The sequence below is a fragment of the Epinephelus moara genome, chromosome 18 (assembly GCF_006386435.1).
Source record: "Epinephelus moara isolate mb chromosome 18, YSFRI_EMoa_1.0, whole genome shotgun sequence".
Lineage (NCBI taxonomy): Eukaryota > Metazoa > Chordata > Actinopteri > Perciformes > Serranidae > Epinephelus > Epinephelus moara.
In genome coordinates, this window is record NC_065523.1 from 24,790,201 (window position 1) to 24,800,042 (window position 9,842).

At 42.9% G+C, this 9,842-nt stretch overlaps 1 protein-coding gene across 1 annotated transcript in view; it reads right to left on the reverse strand.

Annotated features, from left to right (window-relative positions):
* Positions 1–1,490: 1,490 nt before the first annotated feature.
* proza (protein Z, vitamin K-dependent plasma glycoprotein a) overlaps positions 1,491–9,842 on the reverse strand; it is an 11,248-nt gene continuing 2,896 nt past the window's right edge. The window contains exons 2-9 of the mRNA XM_050069863.1: positions 8,817–8,955; positions 7,054–7,205; positions 6,899–6,923; positions 6,696–6,809; positions 6,457–6,591; positions 5,322–5,437; positions 5,123–5,240; positions 1,491–2,497 (exon numbers count right to left, since the gene is read on the reverse strand). Coding sequence (XP_049925820.1) covers positions 1,962–2,497; positions 5,123–5,240; positions 5,322–5,437; positions 6,457–6,591; positions 6,696–6,809; positions 6,899–6,923; positions 7,054–7,205; positions 8,817–8,895 — 1,275 coding nt within the window. The 5' untranslated portion in view covers positions 8,896–8,955 and the 3' untranslated portion in view covers positions 1,491–1,961. The remainder of the gene's footprint in view (positions 2,498–5,122; positions 5,241–5,321; positions 5,438–6,456; positions 6,592–6,695; positions 6,810–6,898; positions 6,924–7,053; positions 7,206–8,816; positions 8,956–9,842) is intronic.

Genomic DNA, 9,842 nt, shown 5'->3' on the forward strand with positions numbered 1-9,842 from the left:
AACCTGGAGCGACATCACTTTTCTTGTACTGCTTTCAGACTCCTTTCACAAATATTTAAACCCTTTAAAGGGGCAAAAAGCGAAAAAGGGATTCACATGAATGTACATGAATGTGCAGCCGGACCGGCTTGTAAACAAGGGGCTGGAGATCAACACAGAGAGAGGGTGTGTGAGGTCATGCTATACTCCAGATGAAATTACACCTCTAGTTCTTCACATAGCAATTTTTTAATTCCTTCAATCTAGAAATGATGAATTTCACTTATTGCTCCTTTAACTTTGAGCAATTTGGCGTGATTTCCTTCGAAAACATGGGGATCAAAAGGCAATGAGCAACTTGGTAAGAAGTGCCCCACGGGGCTTCAGTGGCTTAGTGGGTAGAGCAGGCACCCCATGTACAAGGCTGTTGCCGCAACTGTACCCTTTGCTGCATGTCGCCTCCGATAGTGGCCTCTGGCTGTGTAGCCTTTCACTGTCACGCAGGGACATAATTTAACGCTGGAGTTAAGTCCGTGACTGAGTGAATGTTGTCCCATTTGAAGTCCCAATGGCATGTCTGTGTCACCATTTCCATCCAAGCACACCTCCTTCCAAAGCAATCAAACAGTGCGCCCAGCAGATAATGGCAAGCAGCCAAGGAAAAGACAATGAGTACTTTAAATGATAATGTCTCATATTGATCGCAGGCCCCTGAATTGAATCGAATCAAAAACGTATCGTAGCAGACTTTGTGATATCAGCAAATATTGTATCACTGTCCAAAGAATCAGTGTTAAATCGTATCCTGATAAAACTTTTGATTTACACCCCACAGAAAAGTTACTGAATGTAATGTGTTGCAACAGTGGAGCTAGTAATCGGTAACCTATTACATGTCAAGAATAATTTTCCCAACCCTGCTCACAAAACATGCTTTTGGCCAGAATTTACAAATCCATATGCTAATTATGACAAAACAACATTTTTATATCCAAAAGGTCAAAGGTCAACTTCACTGTGACATCATAACATTCTCCAAAACACTTTTCTGGCCATTTTTCAACGGCATGCAGATACCACAGATTTTCTGGGCTGCCGGGGTAAAGATGTGTGTAAGGCATCCATATTTTGGAATATGTGGCTTCTTTCTAGCAACATCCATGTTTGAAGCACTGTGAACTGTCATGGCTACATATGAGTCTGGACAGACAAGGATATGAACTGTAACTTGGCTGGTAGGCGGAGGGATACAACTACGAGGCGTTACGTCTAGTCAAATATTGTTTTCAGTGGTTTTAGATTGTTTTGTTGATGTTTATTTATTGTCTATTGTTGTTCCTGTCCGCTAGTGTCCATGTTTTTACGTCTGACGACCCCCTTAAAAACGTCTACGAGGCATCTACTTACAGTATATCTACTGTGACATGTACTCATTATATCCAATAGTATTTCCAAATGTTCAGTCTTTAAGAACTAGTACATATACTCTCAATGACAGAGCAGACATCAGGTGTGTTGTTAGGGTTTATTACATTCATAGAACAGTGAATACCTGGAGTGTTACAAGGTGCATGTCAATCAGTACAGTAGTCGCCTAAAGTATCATCACATATAGGTTATTAAAAGGTATGTCCACATCACAAAACACATGCTGAATAATTCATTGTATTTCTTGCTGCCTCTGACCCTCTGGTTGGCAGACTCATACATGAAGTGCTTCTCTGTTTATGTTAACAGAGCGCCATCTTGTGGATAAATAAGGAAGTCCACAGAGACAGATAGGCTTGACTGTGACTATATGGTTGGTATAGTTGTTCCTATAGGAGATGGATATTGTTAAAAGACAGAGGACGAAACAAAGGTTGAGCTAGATATGCTCGATGAAAATGTTCATCTGATTCCCTGCTTTAAGTACTTATTCACCTGCATTATAATATATTTTCCATTACTAATAACCTCCATGTTCTCCCTGACTACCCTGCCTAACGTGAACCCATGAGAGACCGCAGCCAGCCGAGGTGGCGAGACACTTTCTGGAAGATGTACCCTTTGTTGCACTCAGCCCCTGGAGGCTGGCTGACCACCCCAGTAAGGAAGAACACCTCCCTGTACAGGGTGAGTAAGGGGCTGCCGGAGCTCATGGTGCAGTCGGCATTGGTCCGGGGAGTAGTGCAGCCCATTTTATTGGTCATCAGGTTGGGGTGAGTCTCCAGACACTGTGGCAGGCTGTTGTACGCCAGTTGGTTAAGCTTTAGCTGGCCCTGGAAAGCAGCTGCCAGATTTGATTCTTTCCAGCCGGTGACAATGGCCGGGAACTCTCCGTTCATCAGGATGCTCTCCGCAAAGTCTCTTTCTGGCACACAGGCAGCAACCACATCCTTCATAAACCTGATGCGATCACGGAGCTCGATCACAGCCAGGTCATTTTCTGGGCTACCTGACACGTAGCGCGGGTGGATGTGAACTAGTTTCACGTACAGCACCTGCTCTCCAGGGTCATGGCTGATGGTGCGCTTGCCTGAGGAGGTGCAGGTAAGACAAGACATTTGGGATGATGGCGTTGCTCAAGCTCATGCACACATGCTGACATGTTGCACTGCAATGATTGGTTGAACAACAAGTTAATTGACAACTATTTTGATAGTCAAGTAATCATTTCAGTAATCTCTGGGCAATAATGCTGAACATTTTCTGGCTGCAGCTTCTTAATGTGAAGATTTAAAGCTTGTCTGTAGAAACTGAATATTTTCTGATTTTGGACTGATGATTGGGCAAAACAAGACATGTAAAGGTCCAGTGTGTAGGACTTAGGAGGATATATGGGCAGAAGTGAAATATAGTGAGTAAATTTTATTTGGTATCTAATCACCTGAAAAAAGGAATTGTTTTTTTTTTTTTTTTGTTACATTAGAATGAGCCGTTTATATCTACGTAGGGAGCTGGCCCTTGTTTATCGAGATCTAGTTTCTGTAGTAGCCCAGAACAGACAAACCAAACACTGGCTCTAGACAGCTTTTCGCATTTACGTGTTGGCCACCTTAGTTAGAAGCCGCTCTGCGACGCAAATTTGCGAATCCTAGGATAGCGAAGGAATGCCCCGCTCTTCACTCCCTTCGATTGGCTAGTACTCATTGCTGTCCTTGGCTGAATTGGTTAGGATTAGACACGGTGGTTAGGGTTAGGGTTCTTTTACCAGTTTAAATTACGGGGTCCACTAGTTTTGGAGAGGAAGAGACCTCTGCGGATAATTTGGCTCACTGTAAAAACCCTCTGAACGTTTGAATCTTAGGTTATCAGAGAAAAAAAAGGAGCACGCATTCGCAGGTGCTAGGCAAACGGCCTGGCTCTGAAATGCCAAACAGTGTCAAAGAAACAATGATTTGTAACGTGACACTGCTTAATTCAGTGTTTGAAAAGGTGAGCAAACATTAAGATATAAGAGTACAAGGGTGAGAGCACACATAGCAGGCCCTAGACGTACAGCCTGTCGACGACAAGCTGAACAGCATAGAAGAAACATTTCTTTCTAACGTGTTTATACTGGTTTGAATCACCTGTTCCATTTGTTTTGGAGAGGAAGAAGGTCGGCGAAGGGATCTGGAGAAGTTTCAGATGGTTGAAATCTGCAACCCTCACCATTAGACACCACTAAGGGCCTGTCCCAATACCCCCCTTAGCCCTACCCCTTGGCCCTACCACTACATTTGCGCGTTACCGCGAGGGATAGTGGTGTCCCAATTCCTTTTTGCATGTAGGGATAGGGGGCATAACAAGGAGTAGTGGGTATGAAACTAGCCCTTCAGAGCGAGGAATTTCAGATGCTGACCTGCCAGCGAGGGGTAGACGTCGCCATGGCTACCACCGAGCAAGAGACGGGGAAAAAAGTTCATACACAGCTAACGTTACTGTCGTCAGGTTGCTTGTTAGCTAGCTAGCTAGCTCGCTCGCACTATCTGGCGTCTGTCATCTGTCCTGTTCTGCAAAGTTGTCAGATTTTTCACATTACGATAACACGCCAGCTAGTATAACGATGCTGCCTCGTAATGTTAGCTGGTTAGCTACCTAGCAAGCTATCAGAAGTCCCCTGTCGTCTGTCGTTCATCAAACGAAGCATGATGAATACAGCAAACGCGATAGGTAGGATGAACTCAGCCGGAGACTCCATTGTAGATACTGGTTGGAAATGTAGATGGCTCGCAGCTTCCTGTTTAAAATAGTTAATGTAGATGGCTCGCAGCTTCCTGTTTAAAATAGTTACATATGCGTGAACATAACCGACGCGGTAACGTAGTGAGTGGTGTGCCAATTCCTAGGGAAACCCCTTGTTGCTTCATTTCAAGGGCCAAGGGGTAGTGGGCAAGGGCTAGGGGTAGGGCCAATGGCTAAGGGGTAGTGGACAAGGGGGGGTATTGGGATTGGGCCTAAATCTCCCTAAATCTTACACACTGCTCCTTTAAAGACATCAAATTAAGCTCTACGAAATTACAACAGGCATTTTTCACTATTTTCTGACATTTTATGGCAATTAATGGATTAATTTGAGAAAATAATCAGCATCTTAATTGGTAGAAATAATTGTTAGATGCAGGATTGACATGTGGATCTTTTGTAAACTGTGATCATTTGTCACTGACGTCTCTGACTTTCATAGCATTTAACACTCAAAAACAGTGTAGTAGAATAGCCTTTCTCTTAACCTGTGCTGTGTTTATGCTTAAAAGAGGCATTAACAGTGTTTTTTTTTTTTAAATAATACAATACAAATATTTAAGTTATGTTTTTAAAACATCTACTGTGATTTGGTTTCAGTGCAGCTCAGTCCAAAATATTTCGGAGCTCAGAAACAGAAGAGGTGAACTTTGACATGTATAATCTCCACATTGTACACAGTTTTCTGAATTAAAAAAATGGCATTGTATGTATTTTGTAGGGTACAGTCCTTTTTTGAAAATATTTGGCATTTTTAAGTGAAATTTGTTTGGGGATGATGGGTGTTATTTCATACTGTGCGATGTCCTATTTCAGTTGATTTTTGTTTGTATATAACTGTTGCAGCATTGAATGTTGCTTCATTTATTAGCAGTATAGAATATTTCTAGCCGTAACAGTGGTGACGGAATGGTTATGTGTTTTGTCTACTTACCGACAGCCACCTGGAAGGAGTTGTATTTGTTGGCACACTGAGCTGAAGTCAGGACCAGGTTCTCCTTCAGAATGACGCCGCTACAGTAACCTTCGGACTCTGTGCTCTTCAGAAGAGCCTGAGAACAACACAATGGCGAGCAGCCGTAAGACTCTGGTTTATCGTGACCTGTGATCTCTCATAGTTTGAGTGTTCCTACCTGCCAGGGACACTCCAAAGAAGAACAGGTGAGTCCTTCAAAGTTGGTGCGAACGTTGCTGGACAGTCTGTCATCCCACCGACTCAGAGTGTGCACCTTACCACAGGGGTACGTGACTGAGGGAAGAAAGGTAGATGGTTTTCAAAACATTATTTCTCCTGCTGAAATCACATTTAGTCATCTTTTTTGCAATGTACTGTTAGAAGTTTTTTATTATTAAAAGAGGAAAAAAAAGGGTCGGGGCTAGCTAAGGATCGGTTCAGATTTAGGTGAGGAGAAAACACATAGACAGTGAAACAGTTCCCACATGAAACTGCTCACAACAAGGTCTGTGGATTATCTTGAGTAACCAGGTCATGATTTCTGGAAAGCGACATTGCTGTTGAGTATTTTAAATGTATTATTGGGGCGCTTTAGGCACCACAAGCTGAGTGCCATCTAGTTCCATTATATTTGAGAGAAGGCAGATATCTCTATGGCTGATATCGCCAACACTCAGCAACTCAAACAAAAACTATCTAGACTGATAGAAAGCACTACAGGTAAGAGAAACGGTATGTATTTTTGATTTCGGGTTGAACTGTCCCTTCAACTCTAAGCCCAACCCACTGTCTACTGAGATGGTTAACTTGACAGATACCTCTGCTACACCTAACTATAACCTAATCTAGATACTACCTCAAACTGCAGTGTCAACCTGCCAAGGTGCAGTGATGCACAAAAATCCATTTTAAGCTGAGATGCAGGACTTTATGTTTCTAAGTTGGAGAAGGAGATTTTAGCAGGAATGCTAATGTGGGTTGTTGATCAAATTCTGTGGCTTTTGTGTTGCGTCGCAGGCTGCTGTCTGGCTCGGCGAGACAGTCAGTGCTGATGTACGTGCAAGGATTTGATTTCATTTTGCAATTACTGTACACCTGTCTACCACAACTATTTTATTTTATATCTCATATACCTTATCATTTATCTTCTGCCTTAGAGTCTCATTTTTTCTTGATTTTCTTTTTATGCATATTGGCATATTTAACCTGAGATTTCCAATGACTGCTTCTCAGTAATTGTTGTGCTCATGACAATGAATAACTTGAAATGCATTTTAATTCCAGCTGGATTCAAACACTGGAAACAGACGTACCTGCAGGCAAACACTTTTCCCTGTCCGTGTTGCTGAGCTTCCATCCGTGGGCGCAGGAGCACTCGTAGGACGTGTAGCCTGGTTTACAGAACTGGGAGCAGCCTTTGTTCTTTTCCAGCGTGCACAGAGTCTCATCTGCACCGTGGACACACAGGGGTAAGGTTGCAGCACTCACACGCCAAATAACAAGTGGATTAATGTCGGCCATCACGCACAACTTGCGGATGCCTCCTCCTCACCTTTTTCACAGTGGACCCCTGAGAAACCCGACTTGCAGACGCAGTCGTAGCCTCCCACGCTGTCCGAACACATGGCTCCATTCTTGCAGGGTTTCTCTGCACACTGGTCTCCGTCTAAAACACAAACAGCAAGTCTGTGAGAAGATCAAATGTACTGCTAATGACTGTGCAGTGATGGAAAAGCACTTTAATGCAGCACTTACCAATGTAGACAGACCAGAAGATATCCTGCGGGAGAAAATATGCATGATAAGTGAACAGTTGAAGCTGCATGAGGTCATTCACACAGTGCATTCATGACAATATGCAGGCTGAGATAAAGACAAAGCAAAGAGGCACAGAGGAGGGAGTAACTCACAGTGCGGTACGAGTCCTGGAAGATCTTTCTAGCCTCCTCGTAGTTGCACACTTTCTCCATGCAAACCTGCTCCAGGCTGGGAGGGTTACCGCCGCCAACGTTCCTCTTCTGACGGGCGATCACCGAGCTCGCCCGCTGCTTGTCCAGGAACACTGGAGGAACAATTAATGCAACCTTTACCTGTTCAAGACTTGAAGCTGTGCAGATCTTGTGTCATTAGCAATACCAGTTTTTTTAGAGATTCTAAAATAGTGACATATAGTAGCTATTAATTGCCAGAAAAATAATCAACTGTAAAGTGTATGTTTTCTTAAGTGTAAAATGACCCGAAAATAAAAAAAATCTTTGTGTTTTTGTTTGTATCTACACCTCTGCGGATAATTTGGATTCTGGTTAAAACCTCCCTAACGATGAACACTGAAGGAATCCTGACCAGGAATTTACACTTGGCACATGGGAGAGGTTTCAGCTGGTTGCAATCTACAATCCTCACCACTAGATGCCACTAAATCCTACACACTGCTCCTTTAAAGGTGCTGTCAGCAATTCGAATACAATACTTTTTGTCAAATTTAGCTAATATATTATATATTTAGCTCACAAACAGCTCGCTGTCTGTTCTGTGTGTGCGCTTAAAAAAAAACTCTGATGTTCATACACTGCCTTTTTCTGTAATTGGGAAACAAACAAAGTGGCTCGAACCAAGCTACACGACACTATTCCAACACCAACAGAAGCGTTCATGCTCGTGCTCGTGCACAGGACAGGGGAAAGGCCTTGGGTGTATAAAAACAGTGGTAGTGGGAACGGAGAGGTAAATCTGGCACGTGCTAACTTGCTGAACTTCCGGAACTTTGTCAACAATCGTTCTCCAGAATCGCTGTCTCACTCTTCAGGTCATTGCCAAGAAAGAATGCTGAATGTTTTTTAGTTTCTGCTTTCAAATGTGATTATTTGATGCTTTATCTGTTTTTTTTTTCATTGTTAACTAAATCATTTCATAAACCAAAAAATAAATCGAGAGAATATCAGGCAGATTAAATATCGTTCATACTTTTGTGTAAATAAACAGTAGCATGTATTTTTTCAGACGCGCTGAGCTGTAATTCCCACGTCACTTCCTGAGAGCGTCCTTGCTGGTTGGGGACACGTAACCATGGTAACCCGAGCCCACCTCAAATCTGTCTGCAGTTTTAAAATAACTTAAAAATACATCACACCTAGCAAAGTGAAATCTTATATTTACACTGAAATTGTGGTGTTATAGAAATTACTGAGTTGTCTATGTCGCTGTCCTCCATTGTCTGTTATGAACATTGTTGTCTGCCACATTGCATTGTGGGACATGTACAGTATGCAGGCACAGTGCTCCGGGTTTTTGCATACCATGTTACTAGAAATAGTGCACAAGTCTTATACGACTGGATTCATACTAAGGTTTCAGACATACTTTAACAGAATCTTAAATATAAACATTTTGAAGATGCTACCTATGAACAGGTTGTGCCTTTAAACCGGGCAGAAACAAGCAAATGTGCAACCAATGAACAGAACTAAACTAACCCAGATGTGCAGCATCTCATCCGCTGAGAATAAAGCTCCTATTTGATAATGCCACCACCCTGAAGGTCTTTAAAACAGCAAAGAGACTCTGTCATGTCATGCAATCAGCTTGACCTCCTTTTAATTCCTCATTTCTCTTTTGTGTCTCTAGAGCTCAGACTACACCATCGTCGACCTCTACAGACCCATCTGGCTCTCACCTGACTCGGGGGTCTGAACGGCTGCCGCGGCCCACGCCAGCAGACACAGCAGAGCAGCAGATGTGGTCCAGGAGTTCATGGTGACACTGACGCCCGAGCTGAGTTTAGTTATTGGTGCAGTGGGGAACAGTGTGTTCTCCTGCAAACAAGATGAGCAGATTAAAGACAGGATGCACGGGAAAATCAGAAAGAGACAATGAGATGTAGAAACTCACTGTAGCATTGGCACCGCCCAGGGTTCATTAATGTTTTACTGGAAGATGATGGCAGCATCTATAACGCTCACAAATATGCTCTAGTCATTAATAAACGATAGATGACTGCGTTCATCAGATAAGACAATAATGCTGGAGAAACAGTGGGGCAAATGAATCAGTCAAAACTAATAATGGATTGAAGGAGGAAATCTTATAATTATCCTCCTGGGACTTGAACTTTTGTTTGGTGTGCATTTTTAATTTCTCCTAGCTGTTTGAGATCAGTAGAGCCTGATAAGTATAAAAACCTAAACAGTGTCAACAACAATAAAATCCCAATGTAACAGTGTCTTCGCTTGTTACTGATGTTAAAATTGGTCAAATCTGTTGCCATATCAAACTACAAAAAATATTAATCATGAACAAGTTTAATCGGTACAGTGGTGCAGTGGTTAGCAGTCGCCTCACAGCAAGAGGGTTCCTGGTGCAATCCCAGGAGGGAGCCCTTCTGTCTCCCCGGATCAGTGTGGGTTTTCTCCAGGTACTCCAGCTTACTCCCACAGTCCAAAGACATGCAGGTTAAGTGGTGACTCTAAATTGTCCGTAGGTGTGAATGTGAGTGTGAATGGTTGTCTGTCTCTATGTGTCAGCCCTGTGATAGTCTGGCGACCTGTCCAGGGTGTACCCCGCCTCTCACCTGTCTCCTTACAAGACTTAGCAGATCTTGTGTGCACTATGAAGATCTCTTCTAGTCCGCTGGATATCCTGCCCACAACTTTGCTGAAAAATGTTTTCAGCACTATTGGTCCATCTCTGCTCTCCATAATCA